Below are 19,561 nucleotides of genomic sequence, written 5' to 3' on the forward strand. Positions count from 1 at the left end.
TTTAACTCTCCTCTTTTTTTATGTGCCTGTCTACAGCGACCCTTCTACTATCTAGCGAGTTGACACATTTGACCACTTATGTAGTGTGACTAAGTATTTGTCTCCTGGTTTGGAAATGACATTTTGTTTTACCTGATGACTGGACAAGATGTAGGGTTGCACACAAGGTTTTTAGATTAGGTGACTCTCCATCCAACCCAGATACTGATAACTGTAGGAAACACAGAATTATCAGTGTAAGATTGAAAGAGGTGCTTCATACAGGTGATAGTATTAAAATACCAATGGTAAACTGCCAAAGCATTCACATTAAAGTACCAAAGTTTGAAGTGTTCATGGAAAGCAGTGAAGCTCACATAATACAAAGTACAGAAAGCTAGTTGGAACCTGAAGTTGATACCAGTGAAACTTTTAGGAAAAATTCAGGTATATATTTAAAAGGATAGGGAAGGTGGTGTATTTGTCTCAGTACACAAGAAACTCAAATACATGAAGAAATATATTGAAACTGCATGTGAGATTGTTTGGGCAAGACTCCGTATTGGGTGCTTCTGTCACCCACTAGACTTGTCTCCTAATGGAACCGAAACCTTTACAGGCAACCTCATTTAACTTGCATGTAAGTTCCCCAATCATGCTGTAATCATCCAACAATCAATTGGGAAATGACAGTTTTATCAGTAGTGGGCGGCACAATAAGACATCCTGTAAAATGTTAGTAAATGCCTTCTCTGAAGACTTCCTAGAACAGATAGTTATGAACCCCACCCATGACTGAAATGTATTGGATCTAGTGGCAACAAATAGTGGCCTCTGAGGTTTTGCACATCAAAGCTGATATCAATGACCATGACATGGTTGTGGTGACAATGAGTACCAACGCACAAAGGACAGCTGAATGATATATTTGTTCCGTAAACTAGCTAAAAAATCAATAGTGTCCTATCTCTGTGGGACTTGAAACTTTCAGCGCAGGGCAGGAGCAATGTTGGAACTATGACTCAAGCTTAAAAGCATAGTTGACCATGCACTGGATAGATATGTACCCAGTAGAACAGTGTTCATAAGGGGAGAAATCTCCATGGTATATAGTCACTGTGAAGAAACAGAGATTACTGCATAATAGGTGTAAAACAAAGCATGGTGTTATAGATAGATTCTTAATGAAATGTGTTTGGCTGTCAAGAGAGCAATGTGTGATGCCTTCAGTGACTACCGTAGCAGAATATTGTCAAATGATCTTTCACAGAGCCCAAAGAAATTCTGGTCATATGTGAAGGCTGTTAGTGGTACCAAAGGTAGTGTCCAGTTCCTAGTGAATGAGACAAAAACTGAAATTAAATGTAGTAAAGCAAAATCTTCTGTGCACAACTCCATTTTCAAATGTTCCTTTACAAAGGAAAATCCAGGAGAATTGTCTCAATTTAATCTTCATACCACCGAAAAGATGAACAAAATAAGTATTAGTGTCGGTGTTGTTGAGAATCAGCGGAAATTGTTAAAATTCATCAATGCTCTAAGGTCCGATGGTATCGCTGTCGGATTCTGTACTGAATTTGTGGCTGAGCAAACTCCAACTTCTAGTGATCATCTGTAATAGATTCCTTGAAAGAAAAACAGTGTCCAGTTCTTGGAAAAACACAGGTCACGCCTGTCTGCAGGAAGGGCAGTAGAAGTGATCCACAAAATTACCATCCAACATCCTTCACACAGATTTTTTTTTTATAGACTTTGAGCTCAAACGTAATGAGGTATCATAAACAGAATGACCTCCTCAATGCAAACCAGCATGGACTCAAGTCGTCTGAAATCCAACTCGCACTTTTCTCACATTACATACTGAAAGCTTTGGATCAAGGCAGTTAGGAAGAGGCAGTATTTCTTGATTTCTGAAAAGCATTTGACTTGGTACCACACTTACGCTTATTGTCAGAAGTACAATCTTATGGTTTATCAAGAGAAATTTGCGACTGGATTGAGGACTTTGGTAGGGAGGATGCAGCATGTTATCTTTATAAGTGTGTCATCATCGCGTGTAGAAGTAACTGTGTGTGTGCCCCAGGGAAGTGTGTTGGGACTCTTCCTGCTCATATTGTAGATTAATGACCTTGCAGACAATATTAATAGTAACCTCATACTTTTTGCATTTATCTGCAATGAAGTACTACTAGAAAGAAGCTGTGTAAATATTCAGTCAGAGCTTAATAAGTTTTCAAAATTGTGCAAAGATTGGCAGTTTGGTTTAAATGTTCCAAAATGTAAAATTGTGCACATCACAGAACGAAAAAGCTTAGTATTCTATGACTATAATATCAGTGAGTCACTGTTGGAATTGGCAAACTCGTACCAAAAACCTGGGTGTAACACTTTGTAGGTATGTTGGCAGAATACTGGGGAAGTGCATTCAGTCTACAAGGGAGATTGCTAATAAATCAGTCGTGTGACTGGTTCTAGAATATTACTCAAGTGTGTGGGACACATACGAAATAGGACCAATGGAGGATATTGAACGAATGCAGAGAAGGGCAGCACAAATGGTCACAGGTTTATTTGATCTGTAGGAGAGTGTTGCAGAGATACTGAATGAACTGAACTAGAAGACTCGTGAAGATAGATGTAAACTATCCTGAGAAAGCATTTTAACAAATTTCCAAGAACTGGCTTTAAATCATGGCTCTAGGGATACACTACAATCCCCTACATATTACTTACATAGGGATTGTGAGGGCAAGATTAAAATAATTACTGCATGCACAAAGGCATTCAATCACTCATTCTTCCTGCGCTCTGTACTTGAATGGAACAATAAGAAACACTAATAACTGGTACAATGGAATGCACCATCTGCCACACATCTCATGGTTGGTTGCAGATGTAGATACATAAAACTCTCGTATCACATATAAATAATTATAAAATCATATATTGATGTCTATCAAACAATATAATTAACTTAATTTTTGGTAATTCATGTATTTGATCACGATAGTTTACTATAACAAGGAAATATTTATTAACTGTTTTCTGAGATAACATATACAGGATGAATCACCTAAAACTTGCACAGCAAATATTTCGGTAATGGAAGGTGCCATTGATATGTGGATTTCACAAATTGGAATGGTTGGCAGAGGCCTGCCTTTGCAACCTGTACACAGTGTTGTGGTTTTCCAATGTGTGTTTATTTACAAAATTTACATATATTTCAATGGAACAGTGACTGTTAACAGTACTGCGACCAAAGTAGACTGAAAGAATGTCAACTGTGCTTGTTGCAAGAGTATAGTGTAAGTTTGTTGTTGTTGTGGTCTTCAGTCCTGAGACTGGTTTGATGCAGCTCTCCATGGTAATCTATCCTGTACAAGCTCATTCATCTCCCAGTACCTACTGCAACCTACATCCTTCTGAATCTGCTTAGTGTATTCATCTCTTGGTCTTCCTCTACGATTTTTACCCTCCACACTGCCCTCCAATGCTAAATTTGTGATCCCTTGATGCCTCAGGACTTGTCCTACCAACTGATCCCTTCTTCTAGTCAAGTTGTGCCACAAACTTCTCATCTCCCCAATCCTATTCAATACCTCCTCATTAGTTACGTGATCTACCCACCTAATCTTCAACATTCTTCTGTAGCACCACATTTAAAAAGCTTCTATTCTCTTCTTGTCCAAACTGGTTATCGTCCATGTTTCACTTCCATACATGGCTACACTCCATACAAATACTTTCAGAAACGATTTCCTGACACTTAAATCTACACTCGATGTTAACAAATTTGTCTTCTTCAGAAACGCTTTCCTTGCCATCGCCACTCTACCTTTTATATTCTCTCTACTTCGACCATCATCAGTTATTTTGCTCCCCAAATAGCAAAACTCCTTTACTACTTTAAGTGTCTCATTTCCTAATCTAATTCCCTCAGCATCACCCGACTTAATTCGACAACATCCCATTATCCTCTGTTTGCTTTTTTTTATGTTCCTCTTATATCCTCCTTTCAAGACACTGTCCATTCCATTCAACTGCTCTTCCAAGTCCTTTGCTGTCTCTGACAGAATTACAATGTCATCAGCAAACCTCAAAGTTTTTATTTCTTCTCCCTGGATTTTAATACCTACTCCAAATTTTTCTTTTGTTTCCTTTACTGCTTGCTCAATATATAGATTGAATAACATCGGGGAGAGGCTACAACCCTGTCTCACTCCCTTCCCAACCACTGCTTCCCTTTCATGCCCCTCGACTCTTATAACTGCCACCTGGTTTCTGTACAAATTGTAAATAGCCTTTTGCTCCCTGTATTTTACCCCTGCCACCTTCAGAATTTGAAAGAGAGTATTCCAGTCAACATCGTCAAAAGCTTTCTCTAAGTCTACAAATGCTAGAAATGTAGGTTTGCCTTTCCTTAATCTTCCTTCTAAGATAAGTAGTTTACAAGATATCATAATTTGAACACTGTAAACACTGACAGTTGTTTGTTCCATGTTGTAGCACAGACCAATGTGAATTTCACATGTGAACGTAGATGCAGCCCTACACAGATGTTAATGTCTCAAGAGGTGTGATGTTGTTAAATGGGGCATTGCCTAGGACAAACAAAAGACAGAGGTGAATACAGTACCTCTGTGCAGTCTGACACATAAAGAACCAATGTACCCTCAAAGCCTGTGCTCAAAATGACCACAGTCAGCATCATTACAAGTTTGCAGTCCATCATTCCATGTCAGCTGCACACTTTCTAACATTTCAGTAGAAACTGACCTACAGTTCAGTTCTGTGAAAACCACATATCGATAGCGTCTTCCATGTGTGAAATATTTGCAATGCAAATGTTAGATGATCTACCCCGTTTGAATATCAAACACTGGTTAAACTTGTTGGACACACTTATCGATTACATTGTCTCCCTATGTAAGCTTTTAGTTCACAAATATATAAAATAATGAAAAGGCAAGCACTCACCTACAACAAATCAATGCATGGAGCATAGAAACTTGTAACAGGAAGCAGCACTCACACTAGCTTTCACTCACTCTCTTTCTAGCAAAAGTGCACCCCTTCAGACACACAAATGCACACTCAGATGGCTATGGCAAGACTGAATGTATTGAAAACAGTTGATTAAGCTATTGGAAATGAGGAGGGAGTAGTGGGAAAGATGCAGTTCTTTGGATAGATTGTTCTGCAGCAACACAACAAAATAAGAAGAGCACAGGGGGGCAGTGCAAAAAGATACGTAAGCAGAAAGAGGGGGGAGTGGTTTAATTGGGTGTCCATAAATTTAGGTGTAGCATTGAAACCACACTGCTTGACAGGACATGAGTGTTGGGTATGGCATGGCACTGCTGTCCTCCAATAATTGCATAGACGTACCCAGTGGGTTAGACTGGGACTTAAACTATGTAGTATCTAAAGCATGGTGCATCTGGCCATCCAAATTTAGTTTTCCTGTGGTTACCCTAAATTTCAGAATGCAAATGCTGATGTAGCTCATTTGAAGAGGATACAGTCAATTTTTTTCTGCAATTTGTATGTGTACTCTTTCATAAAAAATCTCAGTGTTGATGGTGCATTAAACCCTAATCTTACTTCTGAATAAATTAATTTGTTCCTTATTGACGTATGCAAGTTGTATTTTGTTCAATTAATTCTCACCTGAAATTTCTTTGCCACAAAACTTATGATGAAAAAAAAAAAAAAAAAAAATAAAAAAAAATAAAAAAAAAATCTACATTAATTTCATGTCTTCAGAAGTTGCATGTTGTGTGACAATAGCACTTCCATGTTTCAAATGTGTTACAAAGTCTGAAAGATGATCCAAGCTAACAAGATAACGTTATGTTGATAAATGACATGTTGATAAGGTTGCCATGGATAATCCTTTATGTCCTCCCTCCCTTCCGCCATGGTGGCTGACCTTTTTTTATGTAGGGTTTTGAGGCAAACAGCCTTTGAATCAGTGGCCCCTAAACCAACAACTTTTTTTCCCTGTGGAGGTGTACTGGTTACACATTATGTAAGTCAGTCAGAGTTGTGGCATGCAGATGTGTCTGCTGTGTGCTCAGTTTTGTCACACTCGTTCTCCAGGTTGTTTTGAGAAGTTGACTGCAAATGTGTGTGTAGACTTTACATCTGAACATTTTAAGATGGCTGATCAAAACGTAGTAACAGTTTTAGAAACAAGGCTGAGCAAATATGGAACGACCAGGCAAGGTTCAGGAAAAACATCTTTCGCCTGTAGTTTACACACATTATTTAAACAAGACCCAAACTTTTTCAATAGGAAAATATTTCTGGCGTTTTAAGAAAATAACAAAAAAAGTACAAAGGGTTTAAATAAAAAAACATGTAGTGTGAACTACAGGCCTACCCAAGTGCTTGAGAAAGGTTTACAATTGCCCAATTCTTAAAAGAAGTATTAACCATTTTTTTAAAAAAAATTAAGACACTCCCCAAAAACGTGCTTTCAACTCAATTAGCAAATGCCTATAAATTGCTTTATGTAACTTGTGATTCGGTGAGCTGTTTGCAGAGCTGCTCATAGAACAAGAAAAAAGAGAAACGCAACTCCTGTGTTAAAAGTGGGAAACAGACCGACAGCAGTGCCTCAAGTGGTATGGAGATGAACTAAAATATGAAAACATTGCGGCCACCGTCACTGAAACTGAGCTGCCGCTGCCAGGCCAGCACCTCCACCAGAACAAGAACATCTTAAAAGCAAACAAACGACAGACAGAGCCCAGGAATTCAAAGGAAGCTGAGCCACACGGCTCATATTTTTTCTTAAAATGCGCTCTTTAAATCTGTCAGAATACATCAACAACTTTGTTATAGAAGGGCAGATGCCAATGAAACTAGCCACTGAAACCAGGACACAGATATTTCGAAGTGCAATGCTGAAAATCGAGTGGGCAACTAGAATTGAAGAACTAGAAGATGATATACTGAATTATGACCATCAAATGGATCCCAATACGGAACAGGGCATTCAATGTATCATGGAGCAAATTGATCTGAACATAGATCCAGAAGCATGTCTTCCATAGTCCCCTAAAATAATGACAAAAAGTAACATAGATAACACATCCACTGCAGTAAAAACTTACGATACTAGCAAGTGTAACAAATACATCAAAGCAACTTAAGGTAACAGTGTACAAGCCACACGCACTACTGAGCAGACTCGTCAAGCATACAATGTACCATCTAGCGCTGTTGACGTGCAACATGATGAAATGACGATGACAAAGGGAAGTCATCAGATACATAAAACAATGTGACCAAATCTACCATTACAGACACTATACAGCATTTACAGTAGATATCACTCAGATTTGTAAACATATCAACTTCAATTCAAAACTGAATAAATTAGAGGACAAAAGAATCCTACACATTGCCCTCCAATACATAACAAGAATAGCATATGAAAAGGGGAAATCAATCACCTTCTCCACAACCGAGGCAGGAGGTAGGTTAATACTGAAGACAAATATTGTGCCCATAGATTTTAAGGAATTATGTGACATGCTTTGTCAAGTCTACACAAAAAGATCAGATCCTATGGACATATAGCGTGTGTAGACACACCTCTTACAAGCTCCAACTCACATCCCCTCCAGCGGTACATTTGAAAAGACATACTGTAATGGCCTTAAAAAGTTTTACAGAATAATGCAATGAGAAGCTCCTCTGTAATGGCTGAACTTTAAAAAGAGCAGAAGAAATGGAAGCTGGTGTGTTGCATATTCAGGAGCCATGTCTGAAAAATGGGGGACTCACACATTTCCCTCCTTGAGCAACATTATGCATAAAACTGCCCCTGCCTGAACTGCAGACTACAAGCTACCACTGCCCACAGTGAGAACCTACCATGATGCAATTTCCACATCCATCACAGGATATGCACCAAGTTATTTGAGTGCACAGATTTTGGTGCATGCAAAACATGCACAGAGGAGTGTGCTTCTCAAACTCATAGAGGCCTTTGGCACTACACCAACCGATGCTTAACTGGCGCTCCTTGTTGCAATCTCCTACTGGTTATGTAAAGGGTAGCTGACGAAAGTCCAAGACATCGTAGACCAAAGGCCCAACTCCTGAACTGGAATGTGGCCGTATGGCAGACCAATTGGGACAGCAGTGAAAAAGGTTGAAGAGTCTACCAACTAATCCCAAGCATTCAAGAATTCCTCACACTTCACCATGCATACCTCAGTCAAGGCACAGTACATTACCTAACAAGATATGGGCCATACCCAATTTACCTGTACAAGTTTACCAGCAAAGAAATAACATCTGTCAGTATTGTCATACAGGAACACCTGACCGCATTACCTTTGACTGCGATACCTGTAATGGAATTAGGGAATTAGTAGAGACTAACCAACTATATTGATAAGTACTGGTGCCGTAAGGAGGTGTGAATTATGTGGATTATTTTGACCTGTGTGGCTGGCAGATACTTTCACTGGTAGCAGTTCACACATCATGTTTGCACCTCCATTGTCTTTCACTATGATTAGCACTGTAACAGTCTACATTGATTGATACATTAACTCTCTTTTGAAGAAAGTGATATTTACTTCTTTCTTGAAGTAAAGGATGCACTGTCAGGCTCTGTATAAAGAATGCAGTATAATACAATCATAAATAAAGTCGCCATGTTTTCCAAACTTTACAGGCTGCGGTGTAACTAATTATCATTTTCAGGATGAGCAATTTAGAAATGAAAGAAACTGCCTCCATTTCCAAAAGGTACATTGTAAAAACTTTTACACAAATATATATTGTTGTCTGGCCTACAAGCGATATGTCCCCCCAAAATGACTGACAGGAAGAGGCAGATAGTTGATGAGTGAAAACTTTGATATCAGCTTAAGGAAACATTAGAATACAGATGTACATTCATCTTTCTTTATGTACATATATCTTTTTGGTGCAGGGCATGTTTATATTGATTCTTTGTCCCACACAGTGTTCAGATGCTTATAAAATGACATATACTTTATGACTAAACCAAAATAAGATCTACCACACAATTGTACAAACTTACAAGATTTGGATTGGATTGGATTGTTTGAGGTAAAGAGACCAAACAGCGAGGTAATTGGTCCCATCGGATTAGGGAAGGATGCGGAAGGAAGTCGGCCATGCCCTTTCAAAGGAACCATCCTCGCATTTGCCTGGAACGATTTAGGGAAATCACGGAAAACCTAAATCAGGATGGCTGGATGCGGGATTGAACCGTCGTCCTCCCAAATGCGAGTCCAGTGTGCTAAACACTGCGCCACCCTGCTCGGTACTTGCAAGAAACAAAGAATTGCTGGGGTACGGCAATTGCAGAACCCCTCCCATCCTGCACGGTATCGGCGTAGGAGTGTCAATGCGAATAACGAAGTGTTAACGAGTGCATGTAGTGTTGCGGAAGATGTGAATGCGAGTGCTGCATCACAGAATGTGTGTGTGCAACCAAGATTGCAGTGTCACACGAGGTAGAACACACAGTATCACATCAGAGTGATGTTGGAGCAACTTTCAGTTCCACCTGGGCAACAGAGATGAGGAGATGCACATCAAGTGGAGGTACATAACACACAAAGTATAATGGTCCTGATGTTATTCTCAGACTTTTTCAAACACACTCACAAAAAAATTATAAAAACTAAAAGGTTAGTACTAAGGCAGAGACAGAATGCCAATAACGTGCTCTGCTCCCATTCCAAATCATATTGACATTTGTATACAAATGCACCAAAATTGGTACTGATACAGTTCATGGATATATAAATATATATTTCCTTCTTTTTTTTGTTCTTAATAAGTACGTACTATTATCAATATTATTATAATTTTTTGTTATGATATCACTATTAATGTTATTATTTCTATTTTTATGCTGAGAAATAACTTTGTAATCAATCGGAACATATATCAACTTTAAAAAAAGTCAAACACGACTTATTATACAAGGAACTTTAAATAAGTAATGCAACACTTTTTTTCTGAAAGCAGGTTGGTTTCTTTAGGATTCCATTACATCATATTCCCCACTCTTGTGACTACAAAACCCTATTTTTCAACATAATCTCCATTCAAAGCAGCAGCCTTACTCCACTGTACCAGGAAGGCCTGTATGCCCATGTGGTACTACTCTACTGGTCAACATTGGAGCCAACATCTTGCTGCATCAATAACCTCCCCATCAAGCAAATGGAAGTCAGAATGTGCAAGATCCGCACTGTAAGGTGGATGAGGGAGAACAGTCCAGTGAAGCTTTGTGAGCTCCTCTCAGGTGTGTGAAGTTTTTAGAGGCCTGGCATTGTCATGGAGAAGGAGTTCATTTGCATTTTTGTGGCTACGATCAAGTTTAAGTCGTTTCTTCAATTTCCTGAGGGTAGCACAGTTTACTTCAGAGTTGATCGTTGCTCCATGAGAAAAAGATATCAAAACAGAAAACCCCTTCAGAGTCCCAGAAGACTGTCACCATGAATTTACCGACTGAGGCAGTGACTTAACTTTTTCTTTGGAGGAAAGGTACTGTGGCACCACTCCATCTATTGCCATTTTGTTTCATGTTAGAAGTGATGGACTTGTGTGTCATTGCCTGTGATGATATTTGACAAGAAAATTCCACGATCAGCCTAGCAACTTGCAAGCAACTCCATACAGGTGGTCCTTCATTGCTATTTATGTTCTGTTAGGCAGTTAGGTATGCAGTGGGCCCATACTTTTGAGTGCCCCAGCTGCTGGATGAATGTGTCAGCACTACCTACAGAAACATCGAGTTGGGCAGGGAGGTGTTTGATTGTGATCCATCAGTCACCTCAAATGAGTGTGTGTGCACGTTCCAACACTGCAGGAGGTGCATGCTGTGTGTGGCTGGCCAACAAGCAGGAGATCGGACAAGTATGCATGGCCTTGTTGTGAGATAACAGACACCTTGTCCAATGACTCACTGTGCATTTTGTTTACTGCCAGATCTCCATAGATATTCTGCAAGCAGCTATGAATGTCTACAATGCTCTGGTCTTCTGCTAAAAGAGTTCAATGAGAGCTTTCTGTTTGGAATGCACCTCCATTACAGATGCCATTTTGAGAACTACATACAGTGCTGCTTTCTATCAGAACTTAATCAAACTATAGGGGCTAAAACAGGAATATTCCCTGATGTCGCACAACAAATTCTGCATTGTTTCATCCAAAACTGGCAGAGAAAAAAAGTATTGCATTATAGCCTGTGCAGAATGCTGTGGCCAGTAGATGTGCAGACAGCACGGCATGCGTGGGGAGATCGGCAGTTGCGGGGGTTATGGGCAGGTGTTGTAGGAGAAATGCTGAGTGCTGGAGACTAAACTGAAGCATACACTCATGTTTTTTTGTAAATCTTAAAAAATGAATTTTAAGGAGGCAGTTGACAAAACAAGAGCAAAATAATAATAATAATAATAATAATAATAATAATAATAATAATAATCCCAGCTTGCTTCGTCACAGACTTCCAAACAACTACTGAGTTTTTGTGTAGGAAGCGGTTCTCATGCTGCTTAAGGAAGAAATTAGACTCTGTTGCTCTTTTCCAAATAGTGACACCATCACTTACAAAACAAAGCAATTCACTTTTTGTGCCTTGATCTGAGGCCAGAGAAAATGACTGACAAAACAAAATGCGGCATTTAGCGTTAATGCAGTCTATTAAACATCTGTGCAAACAAAATAGAAACTGGGAAAGAATCATTTGTTCGATATGTCAATCAACTAGTTCATTTGCTTGTTATTCATGTACACATCAAGTGATAGGTCAGTGTTAACTTCACCATGCAACCCACTTTGAATGTATATGTTTTATTTTTCAGTTTTAATATGGAACAATACAAAATTGTTTAACAAATTAACACAGAGTTATTTGCCATATGCCTATAACTGTATATAAGTTATTTTAATTTTATAAAATAAAGTCTAACTTTGGACTTTGATTCTGAAATTTGTCCATCCTCTCTGGGTAGACAGAGAAAATTTTGGGTGGGCACTGCCACGACAACAGAGCCGTACATCTGATGCCATGTGCCCACTGATTGCCACAGCAGAGCCTCATGCCTGATTCTGTCGCCTGGCCTGGCTGTGAAACAGCCATCACTATGTGTGCAACAGTCAATGTGTTGGGTGTTCAGAAATGTAAAAATGTACACTTCACAAAATATAATATCCTATGATTATCATATCAATAAGAAGCAACTGGAAACAATCAACTCAAAAAATACCTGTGTGTAACAATTTGTGTGGGGTATGGAACGAGAGCCAACACACAGGCTCAGTTATCGATAAAGCAAGTGGCAGATTTCAGTTCACTGGTAAGATACTATTAAATGCAGCCACTCTACAAATGACACTTCTTACAAAACACTCTTGCCATCTATCCTAGAATATTGCACAGGTGTGTGGACCCATGCCAAACAATATCAACAGGGGATAAAGAACATATACAAAGAATACTGGATGGTTACAAGTTTGTCTGACCCACAGAAGACTCGCACAGAAATGCTGAGAAGCCTGAAAAATAAAATCAACTATCCTATGAGAGCCTGCTTACAAATTTTAAGTAACCAGAATTAAGTGAAGTATCTAGTGGGACTGTGAAAACAGTCAGACTATTTATAATTATAGCACACAGTTCAGCATTTAAGCATTCGTTCTATGTGCACCCCATACGTGAACGGAAAGGGAAGGACCATAATGAATGGTACAAGGGAAGGGCTCTTTTAAATGAACTTCACAGTGTCTTGTGGAACATCGATGTAGTTGGAGATACACAGGGGGATTCAAGAGTTATGTCCAGTAGGACAGAGGGGGTGTATCAGAACTCTGACAAACTTTCAGAGACGGCAAATGAAGTGAAATGAAATAAGCATGTGGCTAGAACTTCTAGCCAGGTACACCAGTTGACTGGTGCGAGTCTTTGTAGCTGATGTCACTTTGGTGACTTGTGTGTTGATGAGGACGAAATGATGATGAATATAACACAGAACCCAGTCCCCAAGTGGAGAAAATCTGATTCAACTGGGAATTGAATCCAGGCCTCTTACATGGCATTGCACTGCACTGCCCGCTCAGCTATGGGGTCGGACAGACAGGCGGGGAGACAGGACCTAAACAAATATACCTCATCTACTTAACAAGTGCTCATAACTCTTAAGATACACATTTTAGAGTCCATCTTTACTGGATTTTTTTTCTTTGTTTTGGTCCATATTACCACGTCTGAAAGTTTGTCGGTGGTGTTCTCATTCACCCTATTTGTCATATGGGACATGACTTTTGAATCATCCTGTAAGAAATTTGGCACTTAATGTAATTACAACAAGTCAGTCTCAGTACTACGAATATTCTTGTTATCTGTCCAAGTTTTCGAGGAATGAAAGAATTACACAGTAATGACAAAAATTAAAACTGTGACATGTCTTTGATTTTATTATCTTTGAAATGTACTTTAAGAAAATTCAAGATATTCTTAACTATTTAAATTTGAAATAAAATTTAGAAAACTGTACAAAAGATACAAAAAATAAAGTCGTTACTCAAACCACTGTATTTTAATACTGACAAAATTTCAATTTCACAGTAGTGCAGGAGCTGAAGGCTGATTTATGAACGTGCTTTGCCAAGCTTTCAGATGAGGTGCTTCTTCAGAGCTAACTAGTACAGAAAAATAAATATCACACACACACACACACACACACACACACACACACACACACACACACACACACACCTACCTCCACTTTATCAGTACTGCAGCCCAGTTGAGGTGCAATGTCAGTACATGATGTTTATTGATTGACTGATTGAAACCCATTCATTTTAGATTGCGTCATCACAAATATATGGGGCTGACAAGAAGGAAATAATAAATACAAAATAAAAAAAAATTACACAAAGGAAGCACACTCGCGACAACATCAACACCATGTTCAGTATTTGCAACAATGAAAGTAAATGTCTAATCAATGCAGGTATCACAAAAATTCTGCACACATTATGCAAAAAATGATAAAATATGCAGTGGATATGTTTATATACAAAAATACAGACAATATTAACTAATACATACATAGATTATGACACATAAATATAGACATATTTACTTATTTGGTCCATGCATTTGGTTGTTTATGTGCCTGCTGACAATTGAAGTGTATGCTAAGTTGTCATCTTTCCTTCTTCCACTATGTATCATATTCCCCCAAGGACTTTTCATAACTATATTCAAAGATACCTAATCAATTTATGAACATCACTTGATAAATAAATTTCATTCTGACAGTAACAAATATATTTATTTCATGATAAATAATAAATGATTGCATTAGTTTCTGTACACACTGCATTATATACTGTGGATCATGATTGGTTCACTAACTTACTCATATTGTTAATAAGTGATTGAACAGACATCTAGGTGTTAATGTATTTTCTATCTTTTAACAAAACCTAATCAGGAACTTAATGTAGTGTTTGCCTTCTGCTGCAGGGAATATACATAAACAAATAAATGTTTTGTAAGTATCTCCTTTTGTATCAAATACTCTGAATTGTTTTATTATTATTATTATTATTATTATTATTATTATTATTATTATTATCGCCATTCAAGTACATAGTATGCCCAATTGATATCACAGTCATTGGAGAGGTAGTTTTCTGCAAGAATGTTATAAGAATTATTCCTGGCATTTTAATGGATTTGTTTCAAGGTGTATTGAAAAATCTTAATCGCATGGGTACAGTGCCAATCAAATCCAAATACATATGCAAACAATATTGTGCATGTGGCTTTCTGGAACGGTCTCAGATGACAATTAGAATTGGTGAAATTTAAGTGTGCATCTTTGAGTGCCATAAACATTACTTAAATTATAATTAAAGAAATAGAACTACTTGTTAAAAGTTACATTGTGTAAGGCTTTCTTTTTAGTTATTTCCATAAAACACATTAAATCACAATTTTTGTCAATTTATTAAACTATTGATCATTTTATCTTTTTATATTTTCCACGAGCATGTACAAAAACATTTAGCACATTGTTTTCTTTTATGTATAAAAGGGTAAAATCAACAAATATAAACAACATGATATTTTGCATATTATAAAGCACAACATTTTATCGATAGAAAAAACTATTATCTGTTCACAACACTAATCACAAAACATTTACAAATCTCTTCTTGCTGTTACATCTACGACTTTGCTCAGGCATGCAGTACTGAATACTTACATGAGCTCCAGAGTGTGTTTACACATGCTAACAAGTGGACATATGTATCTTTATTATTTACAGCATTAATGAAACAGCACTGTACCAATAAAACTGGTGATAGAGTAAACAGAAAAAAGATCTTTTTCTATGCTTAAATGGCACTACAATTCAGAATGGGGTGATAGGAACACTGTCTTTTATGAATAAGATATGGTAACTATAAAGCACATATAATTAAAAAAACTCTACAGAGCGTTCCAGAATCTCTAATCTGTCAAATGAAACAATCATTCATGTATAAGACCTTGATAAATTGGCATTAATCTTTCCTAAAGCAAAACAATGTGATACTACAATATTAAGGTAAAGACAAAATTTTTAAAAAAAAGAGATACTGTATCACTGATTGTGTTTACTCTCACTTTAGAAAGTTGTAAGATAAGTGATAATAGTTTTCCTTGTTTATAAAGAACATACATTGCTTATTTTTAGCTTATATCACTAATAACTTATCCATTAATTCTGTGTTTTTCATGTCTGGATTATGTAGCTCTCTCTCTCTCTCTCTCTCTCTCTCTCTCTCTCTCTCTCTCTCTCTCACACACACACACACACACACACACACACACACACACACACACACTTGCGCGCACTTGCATGGGGGTGTGTTATGCAACCAATACGGGATACATACACCTTTTCAGCATAAAATACACACTGAATCGACAACTGTCAGAATAAGGAGTACCAATAATGATGAAGGAAATGACATTGAAAACTGACAATAAAAATAAAAGGGTGTTTGTATCTTATGTGTGTAAAGGGCTATGACAACCAATGTAATTATAATTAGGGAGGCAGGAAGAGCCAAAAATGCAATAATGAATCAAAATAAGAAAATACTGCAGAAACAACATGATGAACAAACTTGAGCAAATACTTATGAATAATGAGTATGTTACATTTCAAACTGAATTTAACAAAATGCTGTATACTATGACTATGTCACAATGGAATAAATTGTGGTGAAAACAGAATCCAGCTCATGGGATGATCGCAATGCAAAAAGGATCAGAACTGATGTTTATTCAGAACTGGTAAAGAAGAAAATGTATCTTAACTTACAAGTCTTTCAGCAGTCTTTATGCTATCATATTTAGCTCATCTAATATTTTGTTATTTCGTTCTCTCTTGAGAAGAGAGTCTGAGATTCAGTGTGTTTGAACAGCTGAAAATTTTACTTTATTTTCTATTTAAAACATAATCTGCTTTATCAGTTGCAATCCTGTCAACTTTCATCCAAATGATTAGAAAATTTTCACTGTTATAGTCAAATTTATTTCATTTGGTCCCACTTCATCTTCAGGACACTGAGATAAGCAGTTATTCACCCATATATACATAATGTTCTTGGTTTGTATATGTTGAAAAATCTGTTGCTTGGATTTAGCTATCCAGAAACATGTAAAGGAAACTTTATTTAAAGCATTTACGTACAGTTCCATGCAACTGAAGTGTTCTTATTTTAGTGAATAACTGATTATTATACAGAAATGATTATTGCAGATGTTGAGCAACTCTTATTCTGATCCTGCCTAGCTTTCAGAGACAATACTGGTGAAGGTAATCAGTATTCTAAATGCAAGTAAGTGAATACAAAAATGAAGAGAAGGCAAAAATTAGTATTGTGTCTTCATAAAATATGCTAAGTATGTACCAGTTTGCAAGGCAACACAACATGAGGTTCAGAATGAAGCACCAAGTCACCCAAAAGTCGCACTTTGCTGCTCAGACATTTCAACATAGAGGAGTAGAAACATTTTTTTAAGGTATACAAGTCTCGACTGTGCACTGCAGAAAGTGAAAGAATGTTAAAAAGAACTTTTGCTTACAGCAGTTTTCAAATTTGTAAGTTCTTTCTAAATTTGAACAATTCAGAAGTGCATTTTCCCCCTTCCATAACCTTTGTTCATTTAACATTTCTGCAATTGCGTATCTCATTTCACTATTATCACAAGTGTTTGCATGTACTACGCAAATAATAAATGTAAATACTGCATGACAAAATCACAGTAGAGGCACATAACACACACCGAGTAAGAAAATTAGACTTCAAATTAATTAGTAAAAGAAGCACAGTGTAGCAAGGTAGTCTCAGTAACTACTTTAATATTTGTATAATCTAACAATGGAAAACCCAAGATGTTAATAATGATAATATTATGTAAAGGATAGATTGCTACTTCCCATGCAGCGGAGATGCTGAGTCGCAGGTAGGCACAACAAAAGACTGTCAAACAAGAAAGATTTTGTCTGAAAAGGTCTTCACTGGAATTAGACACACACACACACACACACACACACACACACACACACACACACACACACACACACACTCAACCACAATCTCTGGTTACCAAGGGGAGACAGTACGGCCTTCGCAGCCAGACACTATGCTTGTGTGTGTGTGTGTGTGTGTGTGTGTGTGTGTGTGTGTGTGTGTGTTTTGTCTAATTCTGATGAAGGCCTTTTCACCTGAAAGTTTACTTGTTTGACAGTCTTTGTTGTGCCTATCTGTGGCTCAGCACCTCCACTACATGGTGAGTAGCAATCTATCCTTTTCATAATATTATCATATACAATCTGACAATGATAAGGACTAAGCTGTTAAGTACACTAAACCCATATATAAAATTGGTGAATATTTACACTGCTCTGAACCAAATTACACAAGATGAGCCACATTATCACATAGAAAAATGGTTTTAACAACAATGAAATGGCAGGGAATTTCATATTTTCCTACTATCACGGAGCACTTTCCAATCCTCCTTTTTTGTTGCCATTTTTATTTTTACATGTTTAATCCATGTTAAAACAGTAAGGGTATTGTAAAAGCTGCCCATTTGATAGCGTATGATAAATTTCATATGAAATTTTAAAACATATTTACACTCCTCCACACAAGTGAACTTTTGTCAAGACAAAGAATCTGTGATATCTAATACAAATTTATGAACACAAAAATACAGCAGTCTTCCTGAGAGTCACTGAAATATCACAATATTCATCAATTACACAGTAAATACAGATTCAAAACATTCCATCATGAATTCCTATTGGAACAAGCACAGCAAGAAAGAGCAACACATTTCGCAATACGAGACGCCAGTCGGCAGGTACAGCATAGGGTGTCAACACACGAGTCAATACATTCACTTCATGAGCCGCACATACAAAGATAAATGAAGTAATGATTAAATTAAGTACAGGATATCCAGGTAAAAGTACAAGCACACCATGTGTATCTGCTGCCAACCATATATGATACTGGCTAATAAACAGCTCCAAAGAAATACGTCCAAACCAAGCAAACAAACTTGAGTAGCGAGTGCGCAGAGCACCAGATATGTTACGAAGCACTATGTAGCTCACAATCTGCAAAAGAAAGGGGAAAATACATGTAAATATTCGACCTTTTGTGCAACAGGAAGGAGAAGATTCCAATACAGTTTACTATAATTATATTAAGCACTGTTCTCACATAATAATTCCTAAAATGAATACAGAGATCATTCTTTCATTCATTCATTCATTCAATCATTCATTCATTCATTTATTCACTTTGACGTTTCTGTCATTGATGTCATCATCTTCAGTCTGAAAACTGGTTTGCTGCAGCTCTCCATGCTGCTCTATTCTGTGCAAGCCTCTTCATCTCCAAATAAATACTTCAACCTACACCCATTTGAACCTACTTATCATATTCGTCTCTGGATCTTCCTTTACGATTTTTACCTGCCACACTTCCTTCTAATATCACGCTGGAAATTCATCAACACTTGTAGGATACAGGCATTCCTTCTTTTAATCAAGTTTAATCCAGCTACATTTCATTACTCGTTTTGATTTCATTGATATTAATCCTATATGCTCATTTCAAGACACTTTAATTCCTTCTCCAAATTTTTCTTTAGTTTCCTGCAGCCCTTGCTTAATATACAGATTGCGTAACATCAGGGATAGCCTACAGCCCTTTCTCACTCCTGTCTCACCCACTGCTTCCCTTTCATGCCCCTCGATTCTTACAGCTGCCATCTGGTTCCTACCATGCGTCTTTTATAACTGCTGTCTGGTTTCTGTCTTAAGTTGTATGTAACATTTTGCACCTTGTATAGTATCCCGGCTATTTCAGGATTTCAGAGTGTATTTCAGTCAACACTGTCAGGAGATTTATCTGAATCTACAAATGCTATAAACATAGGTTACCTTTTCATGCTCCTGTACTTCCCCATAACCAAAACAGATCT

The 19,561-nt window shown here is 37.4% G+C and overlaps 1 protein-coding gene across 2 annotated transcripts in view; it reads right to left on the reverse strand.

Moving 5' to 3' along the window:
- Window positions 1-15,802: 15,802 nt before the first annotated feature.
- The window catches only part of LOC124605171 (N-acetylneuraminate 9-O-acetyltransferase), a 217,177-nt gene continuing 213,418 nt past the window's right edge, over window positions 15,803-19,561 (reverse strand). For both annotated transcript variants that reach the window (XM_047136683.1, XM_047136682.1), the window contains one exon: window positions 15,803-18,689. In XM_047136683.1, the coding sequence (XP_046992639.1) occupies window positions 18,345-18,689 (345 nt within the window). In that variant the 3' untranslated portion in view covers window positions 15,803-18,344. The remainder of the gene's footprint in view (window positions 18,690-19,561) is intronic.

The sequence above is a fragment of the Schistocerca americana genome, chromosome 3 (assembly GCF_021461395.2).
Source record: "Schistocerca americana isolate TAMUIC-IGC-003095 chromosome 3, iqSchAmer2.1, whole genome shotgun sequence".
Classification (NCBI taxonomy): domain Eukaryota; kingdom Metazoa; phylum Arthropoda; class Insecta; order Orthoptera; family Acrididae; genus Schistocerca; species Schistocerca americana.